The 20741-nt window shown below is 50.2% G+C and overlaps 1 protein-coding gene across 2 annotated transcripts in view; it reads right to left on the bottom strand.

Annotated features, from left to right (window-relative positions):
• Positions 1 to 20741, bottom strand: part of PPARGC1B (PPARG coactivator 1 beta) — a 92916-nt gene that overhangs the window by 20414 nt on the left and 51761 nt on the right. The window contains exons 2-4 of one of the 2 annotated variants that reach the window (XM_054037735.1): positions 8444 to 8617; positions 3599 to 3811; positions 1180 to 1296 (exon numbers count right to left, since the gene is read on the bottom strand). In XM_054037735.1, coding sequence (XP_053893710.1) covers positions 1180 to 1296; positions 3599 to 3811; positions 8444 to 8617 — 504 coding nt within the window. The remainder of the gene's footprint in view (positions 1 to 1179; positions 1297 to 3598; positions 3812 to 8443; positions 8618 to 20741) is intronic. The other variant, XM_054037736.1, reaches the window with a different exon arrangement.

Genomic DNA, 20741 nt, shown 5'->3' with positions numbered 1-20741 from the left:
CTTAAATGATTGGTTTGGGCTCTGCAATTTTGCATGCAGCTCTCCCCAGGATAAGTCAACTCAACCAAGAGTAAGTTCTACTATAATTTATTGGGAAGGGGGGATTTTATAAATCAGAACTCCAAAGAACTGACTTCAGTGAAACTGTGAGAGGCTTTCACCCATAGACCTACTGCAAACAAGCTGCTCCAAATGCACAGATGGGGTACTTAGGGTCTCTCCAGATCCCTTCGGGGTTAGTCTGTCTCAATGTGGACTGTCTATTTCCCCATGCACAGCACTTTCCCTTCAGATCATGACACTCTTGGGCCAAGTCTGTTTTCCACCAGCTTCATCCCCAGGGCTCATTATCCCCCAGTAGTTTCACTCAGAGGCTGTTTATCCCTCCATGGAACCATCATTTGGCTGGCTTGTTTTCTGAGGCCTTGGCTACACTTGCAGCTGTACAGCGCTGTGAGGTAAACCTGTCTTCGTGCAGCTGAGTAGGGAAAAGCGCTGCAGTCTGTCCACACTGACAGCTGCCAGCGCAGTGGTGTGGCCACACTTGCAACATTTGCAGCTGTGTTGGGAGTGGTGCATTATGGGCAGCTATCCCAGCATTCATGTGGCTGCAACGTGCTTTTCAAAACAGGGCGGGTGGGGTGGATTGTGACAGGGAGTGTGGGGGGAGAGAGAGTGCTCTTTGGAGCATGTCAGCTCTCTATTTTGCAAGTTCCGAACTCCCGGTCCCCTGCTCATTCGTTTACTCACTCAAAGCAAGCTGCAAACTGTTTGCTTTTTCTCTGTGGTACGAGCTTTGAAACCAGCACTTCCGCATTCCTGCAGCCGGTCACAACAATGGAGAGGATTGGCCACTTGACAAGGTGATTAGTACAGCGCTGCAAGCATTTACACTCACACCCGTGAGTCGTAGCCACTGCACTGCAGCTGTTATTCCTCTCGGAGATGTGGAGTACCTGCAGCGGTGTACCCAGGGAGATACAGCGCTGTAAGTGCCCTGCCAGTGTGGACGGGGAGTGAGTTACAGCGCTGGGGGAGGCTTTACAGCGCTGTAACTTGCAAGTGTAGCCAAGGCCTGAATGCCAGTCTTGAGATTGGGTGATGAGGAGACGGGCAGGCGGGGGGCATCCCTAGCATTCCCTGCTGGGACGGGGCCATGGCAGCTGGGATGGGAAATACCTTTGTGCAGGGTCGCTGGGGTCTGGATTTTGGGGGCCCCTGGCGTCGTGCACTCCCTTCTCTCTGAGCCTCACAGCTTGGAGGCCCATGGGATGGAGAAAGAAGCAACTTCTTCAGCTAAAAAAGAGAAGTGTCGAGAAAAAGAATGGGAATTCCAGCACGAACAGCAATTGATCACGTACTAACCTCTACTGCACACATGTGAGGTGGGTTCAGTGATCTCCAATCACTGAAGCCAAGAACCACAAACCATTAGTGTGCCTGTATCCGCCCTTGGCTCAGGCTGGGGCTGTCAGCTGTAAGGATCATAGAATCAAGCAGGAAAGAATTTCACACCTCTCTGCATACTACTTGGCTGCAGGTAAAGAATGTTATAGTCTGTGGAAGTGCTTTATGTCTTCAGAACATTTTACAAGCATTGACACATTGCTGCTCATAACACCCCTGTAGCTATGCAAGATGGGAAAAGGCTGCCCAAAGGGGTGAATTTGCTTGCCCAAAACCACACTGCATTGTACCCCATGGCACCTCCTATTAAAGTCACTAGAACTGCCGGGGCATTTAAATAACCCACCAAAACAATTTTGTCCTTTTCAGATGGTGATTTTAGTTCTGGGTATGCGTCTGATTTGGGCAGCTCACATGAGTCCCCATGCAAGGGGGACTATTTGTTAGTAACGATCCAAAGTGTTTTGAAGATACAAAGCTCTGTGTAAGTGCCAAGTATTTATTGGGGATCTCCCCCAAGGTGACCCTGATGTGAATTCCACTGTAATCCCATCAAGAGGGTCTGGTGACAACAGCTGAGCTGGAATTTCCTTAGGTTACACAGCATCATGGCATACTCATTTCTGATCACAGAGTTAGCATAGTCTTCTGTTCAAAACATTTAAAAAAACCATTCCATGTTCCACACACGTCGTGCTAATGCTGAAGCCTAGATCAATAATAGCAAGGCGACTGCTTAGGCTCCGTGGGAACGTACAGACGTGCAATATCTAGGGCTTGGTCTTCAAAGATGGCCTGCAAATTTAGAGGCCCCCTTTAAGACCAGGCCCATGACAACAGTTATTGAAGTGGGAGGGTCACACAACAGCGTTTCTGCTCTCTCGGTCGGGTTCTGCAGTGAAATTTCAACAGGGATTGCCCAGTGGCTTAATTGTGCACTTCCCATTTATAATAAGTGTAAGTGCTTTCCCCCTGCAACGTATACATCCTATATATACACATACACATTGTGTGTGATATATACACCCCCACACACGCACTGTAGTGTGAAGTGGAAATGCACGCTTTCACCACTAGATGTCGCAATGCACTTTTATATAAACTGTGCCTTTCAGTCATTACACAGCGGAGAGGTAGGGGGGTCCCCCCCCAGGGACGGATTGCTCTGGCTGGTGAATGAGCTACAGGCCCAGCTCGGTTATATCAGACCAGCAGGGATGCTCTTATATATGGCCCAGGAAGCCTTGTACCACCTGGCAGCAATGCCGGGGCTCTCCTGCTCAAGCCATGAGTGAAGCTGGGTTCCAAGGAGCGGTAGGATAAAGCACAGGATGGACTTGGAGGTGGCATTGGAACCCAGAAACCTCACAAAGCCACAGAGAGGCCTCCTTCAGGGCTGGCGTGTTCAAGGGTTTGCCCAATGGGCATGGGGGACTGCAGGCTACGCAGGCCCAGGCCAACCTCAGAGCGCATGCAGCTCTGGCTGGGAGAGAAAAGATGGGCTGCTCTTTTTGTGGGAAGGGCTGGAGGGGTGGCATCAGCTGTACCCCTCTTTCCTCTTCCCCACTTCCTTGCAGAGTGATTAACTTAAAGGAAGGTTCTCAAACTGAGGCCACAGATAAGGTGAAAGGGCTAGGATTACAACCAGGCCAAGTCCCCTCTCCCCAGCACAAGCTGAGGAGCACTGGCCCCTGAACACACACCCTGAAGGTGAGGGAGAAGGGCCAGGCCTACGGGTGGAGGTTTGGGGATCAGGGGAAATGGCTCGGAACTGCCCCCAGGTGCTCTAGTGAGATGCAGTGGAATGATGGGGAGCTCTGGGGTGGAGTGGGGGCAGTAATGGGCCACAATGAGACCCCGTTAGCCCAACTGTGATGGGGTTCAGATAAAGTGAGGCCCCAGGCCAAATCCTCCCTGGTTTGGGGGGCTAGAAAATGGATTCTGCCCATCTGCTAACACCCACTGCCCTTTGCACATAGCAGCTTGTTCCCATGAGGATGGTGATGGAGGTGACGGCGATGGCGCAGCACATGTATACGTATACAATACAGGTATATGCTTTGTATCGACGGTTAAGAGTTTTAAGCCTATAATGAAAAGATTCAGACCTTTGCTTCCTATCATACCCATGCAGCCGGCTTATCAGAGGCTCATCCAAATCCACCTTAAACAGTAGGAAGTGGGTTCTTACTAGAGACAGCTCATCAACCTCAGGGGCCAAAGGGGGCCCCCCCGGGGTGGGGGCAACTGGTTTGGGGGGAGGGGCTGGCGAGGCACAGATGTGGTTGGGCGCATCCCTTTCTTCCATAGTGCGGAAGGCAGCCAGGCCCATGTCATCTTCCTGTATTTCATCCAGTGTTTCGGTGAGGGCCGCCAGCAGGGCTTCATTCTCACTGTCTATTATCTGAAAAGCAAGAGAGATTTGCACAGAGCAGTGAGCGCCAGCCGACATTTTCCATTGCAGGCTACCTCTAGGGGGCGTAACTACAGTTCCCACAAGCTGCCCCACCATATTATTTAAAGGGGGCCTCATTCTTCCATCTAGGGCAGGGGTCAGCAATCTTTCAGAAGTGGTGAGCCGTGTCTTCATTTATTCACTCTAATTTAAGGTTTCGCGTGCCAGTAATACATTAACATTTTTAGAAGGTCTCTTTCTATAAGTCTATAATATAGAACTAAACTATTGTTGTATGTAAAGTAAATAAGGTTTTTAAAATGTTTAAGAAGCTTCAATTAAAATGCAGAGCCCCCTGACCGGTGGCCAGGACCCGAGCAGTGTGAGTGCCACTGAAAATCAACTCACGTGCTGCCTTTGGTTCCTATTACCCCCCACCCCCTGTCCCGATTTTTCACACTTGCTGTCTGGTCACCCTACTTCCATCACTGATGCCAGGTTTGCATCTGCCCTACTCCACTGACTTCAGCGGGACTGCTCCCGATTTACCCCAGGGTGAAAGCAGAATCAGGCCCAAGAGCGGCTGCAATCTGGTCCATTTTATGCAAATTTATTGTGCCCTTCCGATTCCCAGCACGTTGCCACTGCTGGCCTCAGTAGCTCCAAGGGTGGTTGCCCTACAGTAGCCAGTTTGAGAGACCCTGGCCTACTCAACCATCCGTAAATACTCACTTCCAAATGAATGCTGTTAGATGAATTTACTTGGGCTTGGTTCATGGAAAGCTCATTCCTTCAACAGACTGACTGCATTCTTTCAGGATTCACTGAACAGCTCTGAACAGGCGTATTATTTCTCTACTGGGAGGCGGGGGGGGGGGGGGGTTAAGTTGCAAGGGCTTGGCTGTATCCTTCTGAATCACACTTGCACAAGTGTCTTTAAAAAAAAAAAAACCCACCACCCAACTCAATCCCCCCTTTAAATTAGCAGCTGTTGCCGTGGCTTCCCAGCAGCAGCTTCCTCTCTAACTAATTTCCATCCTTCCTGTTTTGGGCGTATTTCAGACACTCTGAAAACAGGGAAGGACACCCGGTGATGTGTTCTTTCCCCAATTTGTGGGCAGCTGGCATGAAGCTGTGACCACAATTTCCACCTGACTTGCTCTCTTGCTTCTGACCAGCACTTCCTGAGACTCACTGGGGCTCAGAGGAGTGGGGTGGAGGAATTGGAGCGCCCAACAAAACGAGGGAAGGATATCTGAAGGGCTTAGGCTCAGGACTGTCCAATGGAAGGGAGTCCAGGGTGTCGTCCTCCCGATTGACCCCCTCCCCTTGGATCCGGCGGAGCACAGGAATGGCACTTGCATGATGGCAGCATTGCCACTGCTGGCCTTTTTGGTAAGCACTATTTAATTCTTAAAGCCCCGATGACTGGAATCAGAGTCCGTTCTTCAGGAGGATTCATTTCTATGGGATTATTTACTGTAACATTCCTGATATAAATAATTGGCAGTAATAGTAGGATAACTGCAGCTCTGCATGTTGCACAGGGAGAAATCTGGGTCTAAAATGAGGCCTAACTGTACGTTAGCACCTGCTAACGAGAATTAAAATACTCTTTTCTTCAACCCGCTAACCCTGTTAGAAGTTTCTACACCAAGACCCGGGGAAAAGGCGTCAGGATGCTCCATTTTTGGCTGCTGTGCATAGCAGTTCAGTGGGATACATTTCACTGTGTCCTGCTAACGGGCCTGTCTCTTATATTTCTGTTCTGTTTATCTTTTCCCCAGGAAGTTCAGCGGAAAATATGCATCTCGTGATGAAGCTCTGTCAGCTGCTCCGGAGCCTTTTCAAGCACAGCAGCAGTGCAGCGTAAAGGCCAGAACGTTAGTATTGTTATGGTTAAGTTCGGAAATATTGGGGCTTTTTAAAAGTCTCCAAAAAAATGAAACCAGTGCCAAGATCCACAACTGGCTGCTAACGGGCGCCAGTGAGCTGGACTCCAACGCAGGCCCGTCGCTAAGCGGGAGAAGAAGAGTCAAGGCTTCTCTCTGTGTGCAACCATCACCTAGGGAAAAGGGGACGTTTCCTTCCCAGTCCAGAGGGGATGGGGTATGTCAAGGCCACAGCTACAAGAGGAAGGATGGTCCAGTGGTTAGAGCATTAGCCTAAGACTTGGAAGCCACAAGTTTAATTCCATACTCAGCCACAGATTCCCTGGGTGACCTTGGGCAAGTCCCTTAGTCTCTCTGTGCCTCAGTTCCCCTTCTGTACAATGGAGATAATAGCCCTGCCCTAACTCTCAGGGCTTTTGGGAGGCGCTCAGATGGTAATGGGGACCATATAAGTACCTTAGCTATCTAGATAGACAAACAGGTATTTACAGAAGGGAGGGGACCTGCTGCCCATTTCTGCCTTTCCCCCCATTCTGTTAGCACTTGTAACCTACCATCATGTTCCTCCTAAACTGCCTAGAGGTGCTGCTTGTGGTGGTGCCAGATGTTTCTGTGGGAGACACAGCCAGTGTGTCCAAAGGGCTCACAATCCCCCTCCAGCTATGTGGAGCCTACACACTGCGTCCAACCAATGGGCCAGCTCGTCTCTTGTCCCACCTCCAGCAGGGGCTATCCCTGATGCTTCAGAAGAAAGTGCCCTTACTCCATGCAGTGCTGTGATTCCTTCCCTGTCGATTACTAGACGCCCTGCCAAATGAGGTTTGAGTACCTTTTCTTAGCACATCACTGCAAACGTCAGTGCTGATGACAAAAACAATCCCATTCTTTTTTTTTTTAAATCCAGCAATTGACTCTGGCTTTCTGTGAGACTCACATGCAAATTCCCTGCTTGTTGAAGGGGCTACCCCACTGACTTGTTTTAAAAGCACCAACTCTGTTTTTTCTATTGCAAACCAATGTATCTGCACGAGAGAGGCCAGAAGCAGCCTCTCCTTAGCCCCCTTGCACTGGAAGATCAGATCCAGAGATGAATTTGTGTGTCTGGAAGAAGCACCCAAATGTCAGTGAAGTCTGGATTTGGATCTGATTCTGGATCCAAACTTGGTGACTTAGGTCCAGTTCTACATTGTAAGCAAGGTGTTTGTTTATGACTATCAGTCTGGTGCGCCTGGTAATCTACCCACCTAACCCCCGTTTATATACACACAGGCATAGACACACCCAGGGACAATGATAAAGCTTAGCACGAATACTGCATTGCCCAACCATAGACCTCAAAGCCTTCTGGATGGGGAACACCGTTCATCATCCCCAGGTTACAAGTGGGGACACTAAGGCAGGGAAAAGCTGCTGGTCTAAGGTCACACAGGAAGCCAGTGGCACAGCTAGGCTGCACAACCACGTTTCCTGTCTCCCAGCCCTGGGTCCCACCCATCCACTGCCACGCTGCCTCCTGATTGCACAATAGTGGAGCGGAGTCTGGAGTGACAGGGCTGTGGGGGAGAGAGGGTGAACTAACATCCTGTGTGTGACCCATGAGTGGGCTGAGTGGGCCCCTTCCTACTTTCTCATGAGACAATCCAGAGCGCCTCCCCCCGAATGCAGATCAGCTATTAGCATGATGCTCGCATGTCTATTTAGAGCGCAATTCAGTAAGAGAGAGTCCCTGCTATAAATAAACCTGTGCGCAGAATGCAGAGGTGATGCTGAAGCTGGAGAGTGAGATAAAAGGGAAGCTGTTTTCTGCATGCTGGAAATTAACATTCCTGTGCCACACCGCTCCATGCTGCTGCTGAGCCTCTTAGAAACCACCGCCGCCACCCACCCCAGCACAATCTGTCAGACCTAAAATCAAACAGGATGCACTAGGCACTACGCTGTAATTTCCTTTTAATAATACATCACAGGAGGATCGGCTCAGCAGCCCTCTTCTATTCTTCCACCTCCTCATTATAGCCTTACTCCGCTTGCCCCATTTAGAAATGGAGTGCAAATTAATGGAGCACTAATCAGCTGGGGAAGAGATATTAATAACCCGGACCCCCTCCCCTCCTCATCCCGCCACCTGTCCTCTGCTTCCCCAGGCTGATCTAGGAGAAGGAAGGAGATGAGGCGATGTTACCTGAGGAGAAGCCCACAGGAGGCCTTGGCTTCAACAGGCTTGATATGCAGCACTGGGCAGTGACTGTGTGTGTCCGTGTAGTGAGGTATGTGCACATGGACTGGGTGCCCCACGCTACCCGTGCTGGCTCCCCGTGCTGCAGGTGGGGCAGGGGGGTGCTGGCAGGGGTTGGACAGGCAGTTCGGGGAGTGGGAAAACTGTTCTCGGTGACCACGCCCCTCAGAGAGACCCTGCTCCAAAGCCCCCTGGAGTAAATGGGGGGCTTTCCACTGACATCAATGGGACCTGGATAGGGTCCATAGCGAATGGCCAGGACAGACTAACCCCAGATCGCTCAGTCTTTACTGCTCTTCTTTGGCTAGGCTAGGGGACAACACAGCAATCCCTCCCCTTCCCCAGACGCCACTTCCTCCTTTCAGTGGGTTGAATGGACAACATCAGTGCCCTGTAGTTGTAGGTGGTGGGCGGGGGAGGAGAGGGAGACCCAGGAGGAAAGATTCGCCCCGGAGTAAAAGTGCTGCTTGGTGGCCTCTGCCTTGGGCCAGGGAGCTGCATGGCACACGGTACCTGAAGGAGCTCGGAGTCGTCTGTGCTGTACTGGCTGGACTCTGTCTCGGAGTGCTCGGCACACCACTGCAGCTCGCTGAAGCAGCTGGCAGAGTCAAAGTCACTGGCGTCCAACGGGGACAGGTCAATCTCAGGGAAATCGGAGTAAAGGTGCTCCTCGCCGGACACCTCGTACTGTGAAGAGACAAGAGGAGGTGAGCCTGGCCATTCTCTCCTCCACCTGCCAGCACCAGCAGCCAAAGCTCAGGGCCTCATGAAATGCGCGTTGAGTTGCATCTGACTCAGGGTGCCGAAACATTGCCCAACCACGGGCCACCTTGGCAACTTACCAGGAGCCCAAAAACCAAACCGCATCTGCTTAAAATGAGCGGATTTCAACAGACTTCAACTTGAATGCAGAGATGTGGCCTGCAGAGACTTCAGCTCCCAGCATGCAATGCTCCATCTCTAGTCAAGTGGCTGGGATAAAGACAGAGCATTGCATGCTGGGAGCTGTAGTGTTAATGTGCTACCCCCAATATTAAAGTTGAGAGCAGCAGAGGGAAGCATTACTGAGTATTATGGGTCATATTTACCCCAGGAGCAGCTTACTGGCATATGGCCCAGTTTGGAGCAATTACATGGCAGTGAAGTGGCATAGGAGATCATTGTGAACTTTGCCAATCAACGGGGAGTGCCCACATCATTTCAAGTTCACATCAGAAACTTCGGAAAGCTGCCCTGCAAGGCTGCAATTCAAAACTGCCACAAAACTGTGCTCCAGTATCTGTGTGTCAGAAGCTCCGGCGCAGGTTCTGCCAGTGTCACAACGGGGTGCTTTTGCAAGGGAATACCTTGGTCTCCTCTAGCGAGCACAAGCTCAAAACCATACAGGCCAGATGCTGGCAAAGCAGCAGTCCGTGCTCTTCAGGGAAAATTAAGCCACTCCAGCCTTTGGTGACGTGCTGCAGACAGCCAGGGCTAATCCCACTGCCCTGATAAATCAGCAACTAGAGAGGAGAGCAAGAGGCTTACAGGGCACATAAGACAGCCCTGCTCTGGGCAAGACTTTTGGGTGGATGGTTTCACAGCTAGACAAGTCAGCTCTTCCGTCTCCCAAACCCATCTTCTTGCCCCTCTGCCTTCCCACATCCTCCCACCTGTTACTTGACTCAAACTCTGTAACCCCAGCCATCACTGTATCGCCTCCAAATTATCCAACCTTCAGTGTCAAGTCAGTTTCACATTCCCCCTGCAGCCAAGTCATTGAGGAAGGCAACACAGACTCTTAATTCCCCATCTCTCTTTCCATTGTGTCCAACCCAGTGTGCGCACACACACACTCTCAAAAAACCTAGTATAGAGAGGAATCAATTCCTGGCGCACGCAGGCCAATCTAAGCTCTAGGAACAGAGCTAAAAATATTCATTTAATCATGAAAAGCAGCTGAGACCTGCCCCGTTTCCACCTCCTTCCCGATGGCTGCCTTGCTGCAAAGCCACACAGCTCTCTGAGGGGCAGAACATATGATTGTGTTACACACCGGCACAACGGACACGCAAGTGGCCAAGGGCAAGGCCCCCACTGACATTATGCCAATGCCCTGCCAACCAGAGAGCGTGGGTATGTGAAAGGCACTGGCTGCGGGGGCCAGAAATGAATGTGAAGGGGGGATTTGTTTAAAGCAAAAAGTGAGACCCCCTCCAGGCCAACGCTAATTTGAAAGTGTGTCGAATGGTTTGGGTGTCTCGGTCAATGTGTTCCAATTATTGAGTACAGAGAGGACTCTCTTCATTCCTGACCCTCTTCTGTTCCAGCTGCACCCCCCACCCTTCCCCCCCAGCCCCAGACAGGGTCTTATTCCCACTGAGGTTGCACAGAAACCTGGCTGGCTAATGCAGGGTTGGTTTGAAATTAGCACTTCGTCTGGCAGCCCTGAAGGCTGAAGGCCTCATCTCTGCACCTGGAGCGGGCACAGCCGCCTAGTGGAAGGTTAAGATTCCCACACACGCTGCCCCTGCAAACAGGTCTCCCCCTGCACTGGGGTGAGTGTCCATCAGACTCCATGGCCCATTCATACTCTGATCCTGCCTCTGCTAAAGTCAGGGGCCCAACTCCCAGTGACTTCAACGGAGCAGGCTCCCAGTCCTTCCCTTCTGAGCAGAGGTCACCAACTCCTTTCATGCCACTCACCACAAGTCATTCATTAGTAATAGTTTGTCTGCCTCTACTAATGGCCAGGGCAGGATTCGAACCTAGCGGCGAAAGGCGTGACACAATTCTTGCCGTTATTGGCTAATCCGTGGGTGTTTTCTGATGAATGGGGAAGCAAGTTTATTTATACGGTGAGTGCATTTCAGATCAGACAAACATCTGAGCATCCGAGAGGCTGTGAAGAGAGAAAAACACCCCAGGGGCTGCGTTAAAGCGCCCTAAATAATCTTTTCAGGATTCAACAAGTGGAAGTAAAATCTACTTTGCAAGAAGTTACAGGAATGGAAGAGACAGTTTCACTCTTTTTTTTTTTTTTTTTTTTAATCTGGGATTACTGGTCTAGTTTCCTGAGGCTGGGGAATGGGACTGTGTGTCCTGTCCATATTTTCCAGTCTGTCTTAGGACACTGTTCCACAAGCAGTGAACATTACACCCCTCAGCTTCCTTTCCTCTTTATCAACACCACCCTTGGGGAAGGCGATAGGAAGGACAAATGGTCTGGAGGGTGCCTGCAAGGAGCATTGTGAGTGGGTTTCATGTAGCTGGGAGCTGAGGCACCAGAGCCTTACAGAGAGACAGACCCTACCGAGCACTATAACAAGGCTCCAAGTACCTTCATACAGCTGCACTCATCCTGCTCAACACAGGGCAAAATTCCAACAAGCAACAGAGAAACCGTTTTCAAACTATGAATGGCTCTGAAAGCATTTTCTCCATCGTCTTTCTCACTGGCAAGGCTGCATTACAATGTGTGTTTCTGTATGTAGGAAGCACCCTCATGCCAAAGGATCCCAGAAGTTTTTTACAGCTACAGAGACAAAACCCACTTGCCTTGCTACCCCAGTGGTGCCAATAAGTCTGATTCAAGCAAGTAAGGCAAACAGGATTGGGCCCATTGCTCCATCTCTGGCATGCACCATGGCATCAAGAGGGACAGCCAAGTGCCAGAAGCAAACTGCGTAAGAGAGTGGGAAGGAGAAATGCTGACCAAGGCCACCAGGGCAAACCCATGAAGGGCTGCAGGATCTTTAAAGTTCACGCAGGCCTGCCAGGGCCCTGGCTTTTAACTCCTCACCCAGCCGGCCTCCCATGCTGTAAATGGCCCAAATTCATTTAGAAGGACGAAGAGTCAAGTCAAACCTGTGGGTCCAGGGAATGGGAGGATTTCAAATCAGAAGCTTTGGATTTCCCCTGAGCCAACCCTTGTAGACTTACAGGGATACAGTTTCCTGCCTTTACCCTCCCGCTTTCTGCATCTGCTCTCGGATGGATATGGTTTAGCTCTGGGGCACTGGTGCCCTTTGGGCTTTCAGATTCCCCCATCACCTGTTACAGTGTGGTCCTGATTTCCTTCCATGTTTCTTGTGTCTACCCCCAAAAATATCTGTTTCCACCAATTGCTCTGGCTCCCTCCATCCCCCAAATCTTCCCATGGGAACAGAGGCAACCGGTTTTATTTTTAGAAACCCCGTTTTTAGATATATTTTCAATTAAAAAAGCAAACAGTCAGATTCTCCTGCTCTCTTTGATATGCCACAAGGAAAAAGATCCTGGCGTTGAGATCACAAGGAGCAGCTGACACCTGCACTTGGGACATCTTTTGATCCTCTCTACAGATGCGACACGTACCCATTCCCAATAGAGCTGTGTAAAAATAAACTCCTGCAACCTAATGCCTCCTTGGAATGCTGAGCTGCCCAGCTGGCACTCGGGTGGGGGGAACAAATGAAATCAATGTCTTGGTAATGCCATGCTACTGTTTGAGCCCCATTCCAAGGGACTGGCCAGCTCAGGGTACTAGGAACCACAACTCTGTATCCCGCTCAGGTTGGCAGTGCCCAAAAGTCATTCCCGTCCGACTGGTGTTTGGAGGGACCCCATATGTGAAAAGTGGGGAGAGCCTTAGTTTGGTTCGTAGCAGACAGACGGTACAAACCACCACCACAGCTAGCACCTTCTCCACATGGTAGCCAAGGACTGAATGAGCTCCCTGCTGTGACACCCTATTATCCAGGCCACAGTTGAGGTGGGGTAGAAAGAAGATGGCGTTGCCAGAGTGGTATCAGCTCTATCAATGGAGAACTTGTCTCCAGGGGATTTATCAATCCCAGCACTTTTGCCCAGTACAAAGTTCACTTTAGCAATGAGGAAAGAATCCCATTTTGGCTGCCTGCCATGGAGAAATAGAATAAAGGCACTTGGCAGGAGGGCAGGTTATAGTATTTTCAATTCTTCCCCTCCCCCTACCCTAGTCAGGTGATAGGGGAATGGTAGGTAGGACTTGGCTATGCTGGGTCTGCTGCCCATGGAGACTGGATCTGGGCTGGTTCAGCTTTCCTTTTTCCCCACTCTGTGCCTTTCCTGCTGGCTTGGGGAGGAACAAACTTTTGTTCTAATTTCACTCAAGAGTTTATAGGGAAAATTGCCCTTTGGTTCTTGGTGTGTGGCCAGCAAACACCCATGGAGAGAGACTTGAAAATTCTGAGCCATCCGTCACTCCAGACACCTGGTTCGTGTGCATTGGAGCTCAGCAAAGTTCAGAGATGTGCCCAGGGGATTTGAGAATCAACTGATCATCACTCCAGATCCATAGGGGAAAACCCACCCGACTTCAGTGGGACTGGGAATCAGTGCAGCATCCCTATGCCACAGTGGGATGCACTTCATTTTGGAAATGACTCCAGCTTCTCACAACCCCTGGGAAAAGGGGCAAGAGCCGGCGGGGGTGGTCACAACGCTGCCATTTGCAGCACCGTGTAGGTACCATGAGGTCAGTAACCACATGACCACAAAGGTGGGGAGGTGAAGGCAGAAGCAAAACTTCGAAGATAACTCAGAATATCTACATTGGTGTTTCCATTTCTCACCTAACAGAGGGGTTTTAAGGTGGGAGGGTTGGATTTGTGCCTGTCAAATTCAAGATCATATAGGATGACCCTAGCCATGATGGACTGGCACGTAAGGATCAAGGCTACCGCAGAGCACCCAGCAGCCTGTCAAAAATACAAGACGTGCAATTTCGATGGCTTACATGACAGTGACTTTAAGATGGCTTCCATGGCTTTCCTGAAATCATGAGTTTCCTGCATGCTCCTTTCTGGGAGAAAAGATCTGCGTTATTGACTGAAGTAGGACAGAGAAGCTGCCGACAGTCGGATACGCATTGCAAAGAGCTGTACTTCAACAGAGACTCTGGTTACCGGATGGATAGAGCACTGAAACTATTATTAATTTACTGTTAAGCACCAGGAGCAGGCTCCCTGCTGTGAGGAGCTTATAACTTAAATAGACGATGACACAGAATGCACTGGCAGACTCTGAGGCAGCCTCTGTCCTAGGGCATTTTGTGTTTGTTTTTTTAATTCTCAGAAGTGGGTGACAGCCCACAAGGGCCCCCTCTATCTGCAGCAGAGAGCCAAGCTCTTCTTTTACCCCACCAGCCTGCTCCAGGGAACACCTGACAAACAATTCAAATAGTGGATTCACAAGGCAGGAAGTGTTTTCCCTTCTTTCAGAATTGAATGTGGACTTATATGTGGGCTTGGGCTCCACAGACTGAGGTGGGCTCCGGGGAAGAATTTGAAAACCAGAGTTCTGCTGCAGGAATGCCCCTTATGAGCATGACCCAGAGAGCGTGCCCACCCCTCCTTTGAGGCTGTGATGTATAAACTGCCCGGGGCTTAGCCGGAATTACCTTTAAAGAGAGATGAACGAGGCTCATGCGTCCAAGGCCAGGACAGAGCCGGTTCTAGAACTAGAGAGGTAGAAGTTTAGCGGCGTCTCAGTAGGGTTTTTTCCATCTCTTCGGAGAGCCAAATAAAGAGTGTGGGCTGGATGCCCAGCTGATGTAAACTGACACAGCTCCACTGACGTCAAAGGAGGATCTGGCCCTCACTTTTAATTATTTGGGTAATATCTCTCAAGTCAGTGATTCCCTCTGACCCCATCCCCCACCCTCCACCCCCATGTACGCTCTGGTGCTGAGCTGTCTAAGAAACTAGCCAGTGTCAGCTATCCTGTTGGCTTCTTAGAAGCAGGGCAGGAGGAGAAGCCAATGGCGAAGTTAGTTCCCTGCCTGACAGCACTCACCAGCACAGCCCGCCAGCAGCAATTTCGAATGTTGTTAAAGAGAAAAACAATATTTGACATAATTGCTGTGGGCTGTTACAACAGAGAGAACAGGGGCCTGGGCTGCTCTAACATGCCAAGTTGCTTGATTGCTGAATTCTTTGGCTTGTGGCAGAGATGCCCCATTGATCGGGGCTATGCCCCAAGAAGTCCCTGATTCAGCAGAGTTTGGACCCAAACTCTACTCTGGTTGCAACAGGAAGAGTAGGTCCCAGTTCTCTTTGCCACCTTGGACACAGGGCTGGAACAGGACATTTATCTGGAAAGCTGAAGTCTCTGAATGTTCTCCTTCTAGAGCTGTTTAACCCACGTGTTAGCATGTGGGAGGCCTTCTCTCGAAAGCTACGTGAAGTGTCTCCCTGAGACCAACTGCAATTCAAATATTGGATTAACAAGACAGGGAATGTTTTCCCTTCTTTCAAAACTAAATGTGAACTTGGGCTCTACAGATTAGACAGCTCCACAAAGGCCTCCCTCTTATGCGGAGTGTGCTAGGCTTCGGGCCTATATCCAGGGCTTTGAATGTGCTGGCTCCTTCAAACCAGGCTGGATTAGCAAGAAAAACTGGGCCCGCAGCCTCCTCGCTACAGCTCAGGAGGGACCCTCTATCAGAAGCAGGAAGCCGAGCTCATTTCTGCCCCATCAGCCAGCTCCAGGTAACAGTCGATGGCATATGCTCAGAGGATACAAATCGGACTTTGCCTGCAAGTCTTAGAGTTGAGCGGAAGTGGGGGGGAAGCTGGGAGTTCAGCCGTCTGGAAGCAAACCACCCATCCTGCAGCCTTCAAGACAAGCATTGTGGGCTTTGCTTTTTCATCTTACCGAATGCAGGCTGCAGAAGGCAAGCTTTAACCCAGTGCCTCTCCAAGACGATATCGGCACACAGGCCCCCGTCTGTAATCTGTGCACTTTCTTGGAAAGAAACACAATTCCCGTACTATTTCTACATGATCTCTGAAGAATTGTAACTCTGCTACCACGTGGGCAGCTAAAATAGTGCAGGCCAGCATTTCAGGAGCATCGAGCCAGCTGCTCTGCCTGGTGCTGGAACCCACTGGGCAATCAGTGTTGAATTTCTCCCTATGTTAATGCTTACCTGAGCTTTTAGCCTCTGAAAATGCTTATTACCAGGAAAAAAGCCCTGCTTCTCAGGGTGAGGTGTACAAAACAACCATGAGGACAGCTGAATCTATAGTGGATTATTATCTACACTGCACTGAGGGATCTAGTGGAACAAGGCACATGTAGGTCTTGCCTACACTGGGATTTTCTGCTCCCATGTAGCTACTCCAGCGTCGATATGCTGCACTTGTGCAGTGGGTCTGTTAATCTCAACATCATTATAGTTACACTGGTGCAAATTTCCCTAGTCCAGGAAACCCCTGATTCCAACACCTTACGTCACGGCAAAGTACTTTGCAGTGCAGCTCAAAGTGCCCTCGGTAATCACATGCAAATTGTGCTCAGGTTTAGCGAGGCTGCAAAAGTTTAAGCTTCTAAAGTCTGCGGCTGCTAAAATGCTGCTGGACTGACTGCAACAGCTTCTCAATAACTTAATCCTGTTTAAGCCTCGAAGGCCAGATTTACATTGTCATTTGCATAAACGTCCCCAGGATGCTTTGCAATAGGCTTGTCATTCAAACGCCGCTTTGCGGCTCTCTAGGCTGAGCAAGAAAAAGGAAGAAAAGTGACGGAGAGGCTGTAGGAAGCAATAACCTCAGCCAGAAACAAGCAGCCATCTACTCATAAAGAGACGTGGCTTCTGCGGTGACTCATCAAACCCCGTACAGAGCCTTCCTCTCATGACTAAGTGCCTACTCGAAGCATTAAGAGAGAAATATACATTAGCACTGAGGAGAGAGCCCCAAATTAGCCAGTAGCGTTTTAGTTGGGTCACAAACCGACACAAGGTGACCAAATACACAGACCGCGCAGGGCTCCTTCAGTGACGCACTCAGAGCCCAAGGGCTGGAGACAGCACCAGAAGGGTTGCGCACGCGGGTGCAGGTTAATGTCTGCGTGTCTGAAAGGCAGGGGAGCTTTGCTCTCACTCTGGGTTGTTTCTAAAAAGGACAGAAAATCCTTGTGTGGGGGTTTTGGCGAGAGCCGTCTGGGCTTACCAGGGAAATCCGTAATTACCGACGGTTTGAAATGCGGATTACGGACATCCAGGGAGACAGACACAGAGATTGTTTCGCTCTGATGAACTTCTGACCCGGCTGTCGGGATCGGCTCTCGTGTAATGCTTCCGGCCCATGTATCTGACCCCAAGAGGTGCTGAGCACCCCACTGGCTGAGATGGGAGGCGCAGGGCCTCCATACTTTCCTAGGGCTGCTGCGCTGAATGGGTTTGCTTTCTAGAAATAAGCATTTCTAGGTGAAGCATGTCAGGGTGAGGGCGGAGGGGGGAGGGAGTGACCGGAGTAAGCATGTGGCTAGTACACGTGGGGATCTGACATGTGCGTGTGGCTGCAGGGAGTTTGTGCACACAAGGAGTGTGATGAGTCTGGAAATGGGGCCCTTCAATGGACACAATGGGCCAATCTCAGCTCCGGAGCAAGTGTACCCAGTTCCCACTGCAGTCAAAGTGAGCCCACGCTCAGACAGCACTGAGCTTGGCCTAATTAGTCTGGACCCCTCCTGAAGGGTTATATCTGAGGCCCACGTTCCCTGGGGCAGCAGGGACTGGGAGCTCCACAGAGCTGGCCAGTGCAGCCCGGCGTGGGGGAGCACCTCGTGTCGCCCCAAGTGGCCACCTCTTCCTGGGGCTCAGAGCAGCATTCGCAGACTAATGTCAGAGCTGGGTCCGTCACCTCCTCATCCACTGCAGTGCAGAGCCCAGGAGTGCTGGGGAAGAGCTAAGGGCGGCCGAAACAGCCATGCCATGTTAGAGCAGAACCAAGAGGCGCTGGAGGAGTCTGTGGCTTTTGCACATCTAGAATGTGCAAAGTGTCCCGAGCTGGGAATTGAATAGACCCAGCTTCACTGCAGCTGCGTTATAAAAGAGAGGAGTGTGTACGGCGCCACAGCCATATAGACAGTAGAGCAAATGGTACTGTCCTCCTTTCCCTCTGTCCGAGGCTTTCCCACCCTGATGGCTGACACCTTCGCTAGGAGAGAAAGAGCTTGCAAAATCCTAATCCAGGTGAGTCCCTTAGAAAGAAATGATTTCAGCTCTACCTAACTGAAGGCCTCGCTCACACTAGCCAGCCCCCATCAGTCACTCCAGGGAAAAGCTGCTTTCGGCAGAATCCTGCCGGACTTCCATGGATTGCTGGCATCTTCCGGGTTCCTGGGCGGTGAGCCTTGTTATCAGCCACCCCAAGCGGGATTCAGGTCCAGGCCTCCTCTTCCTCCCTGGTTCCAGAAAAAGGGCCATCGTTTGGCAAGGACACCGCTGTCCCACCCCTGCACCCCTCTCTACTTGAGTCAGAATATGGTATTGGGGTGAAGGGTGGAGGAGAGGAGTGACTGGTGCAGGGCAGCCCTGGAGATGGAAAAGTAAGTTATAAATACATGTAAATAGGGAGAGAAGGCACCCGGCCGGAGCCGTGAAGGTCACCGCGGTGTGTGCCTGCAGATAAGTAAAGCCCCGCGATGGCATTTGACAAAATGTCACTCCGAATGGGTAGCCGTGGTGTCGGATTGTGTCTTTTGTCAGGCTGCCCCTCTACATGGCGGGATATTTATAGCCGAAGCCTCAAACACCAAGGGCAGCCATTCCTCCTGGGGAGGCAGCGATAGGAGCCGGAGACCCAGCCTGCACCACTCGCAAGCATAAATATTTGACGCGGGGGGGGGGAGGAGGCGGCAGGAATGCTGCCCTGCTGGGCTCCGGAAAGGAGAGACGGGTTCCCTTGGTGCAGAGCAAGCCCCACGCTGAGGGCTTCCGCTGTGCCCCTCTCCTGGCAGAATGCAAACCTGCCAACTGGAGTCTGGGCCAGGAGTCCCCATGGGGTTTTGATCTGTAAATGCAAGAGGCCGGTGAGCAGGGAGCTCTCTCATTAGGCCTGCACTAAGTTCCCACCCTCCAGCCAAGACACGGACATGAAAGGAGAGGCGCAAAACAACCAAACTGGTGATGCAGGAAGCACAGTGTGAGCGGAGAGGATGCTATCTCCCACGCACACATGGATCTTCTCACCCTTAGGCTAATGGGGAAGGAGCAGCCAAAATTCCCAGCTTCCTGTATTTGCATACAGGGATTTCCAGGATCTGACTTCCCTGCTAGAATGGGTGGGTTGGGGCCTGTGCATTTTCATTGTGTTTTTAATTAAATGATAATTTCTTTTAAAGATTCAAATTGCTTACTAGGAAACATACCACAGCATTATGTAAGGCCTACACAAATAAATGATAATGATTTACCCTTCTTAGTGCTTTCCTTCTGAGGATCTCAAATATCTTTTATTATTATTGCTATCATTTGTATTATCATAGCAGCAGAAGCCCTAGACATGGATGGACTGGGCCCCTCTGTACAAACACAGAACACAAAAACAAGATCTGCCCCAACAAACTCAAAACCTAAATATAAAACAAGAAACAGATGGAGAAAGACAGACAGATGGGGGAGCACAAGGAACTGATGGTCGTCAGCATGATGGTCCGTGGTCTTAGCACACAAACTACCTAACTGAACACTAAGCCTCACAACACACCAAGTTAGCTGCGTTTTACAGACAGGGAAACCGAGGCATAGAGCAAGATTATGTGACTTGCCTGAGGTCTCATAATGGATCAGTGGCAAAGCTGGAAACAGACCCCAAATCTCCTGACTCCCAGCCCTGTGCTATAGCCCATGGTACAACTCACAAACACATACGGTGTCCTTGTGTACTGGCTTTTGCCTTATATAGAAAAAGACAGCACTGAAAAGTACCACAAGATATGAGCAATAGAAAATATTAAACATTAACTTAACCTGGCAAAGTACTTTTTTATAGTTTTATCTTTGACATGGAGGAAAGATGGAGGTAATTGCACTAAAGCATCCCTGAGTCATACCATGTATCTCAGAAAGTAAAAAAAAAAGGGGCTTAAAATACTGGTAAAATATGCTGAATAAACAAAGGTGAAGCAGAGCATTTCTAAACAAAGGTGTGTTGAATTTGGGAAGGGTTGAAGGAAAGTATATTTTGTCACAGATTAAACAGCCCCATTTTATTACTATAGGGATTTCAACTTCCATTTATTCGTATCTTTCCACATCACACTGTCCATTCTGTTTCGCTGTGTGAACAATGAAACCCACAGGCAATGAGATGAGGTATACGCAAGGTTACTGGTGACAAATCCCACAGCCCCTCCTGACTTCCCCCCAGTAAAGACCTGATTAACACAGAGAAGTAATAATACGGTTATGTTATTTTAGCACCTTTCATCTCAGAGGATCCCAAACTGCTTTACAAACTTAAACCGATATATAGATCTGACTGTGTTCGGGGCTCAATTCACCCGGCACTAAGACGCAGCCACTTCTGCAGTGGAATGTGGCAGTTGTTTAACAGCATGCGGCAATGCTACACAGCGTGTTCGGACAGAGAGAGAGGAGACTCCTTCCTCCCCCACTGAAACCGCAGGAGCGAGTCAGGTAGAATGTAACTGTAAAAAGGACATTCCCAAAGCAGGAGTCTCTGAACAGCAGCATATGGAAATTAGACCTATTGCTTTTGCGGGGAAGCTTGCCACTGGCTCTGCCCTGATTTCCACGGGATGTGCAGCGCTGAGTGAACAGGCCATCCAGGCAGAATGGGCGCATTCAAAGAAATACAATACGCTGACAAAGATGGGGCAGGTGCACCAGGAAGACAAAAGCCCAAATGCTTCCCCCTGAGGTCCGGGAGTTTACACTAGGAATAAGTTTGGCTACACAGGATGACTTTTTATCCAGCCCGCGTGGGCAAAAAGTACAACAGTAGCCTAGCACCACAGAAAACCAGCAACACACTCAGCCCTAGGTGTAACAACAGGGTGA

This window comes from Malaclemys terrapin, chromosome 8, assembly GCF_027887155.1.
Source record: "Malaclemys terrapin pileata isolate rMalTer1 chromosome 8, rMalTer1.hap1, whole genome shotgun sequence".
Taxonomy (NCBI): domain Eukaryota; kingdom Metazoa; phylum Chordata; order Testudines; family Emydidae; genus Malaclemys; species Malaclemys terrapin.
The sequence above is the reverse complement of the archived record's forward strand: the minus strand, read 5'-3'. Positions and strand labels throughout refer to the sequence as shown.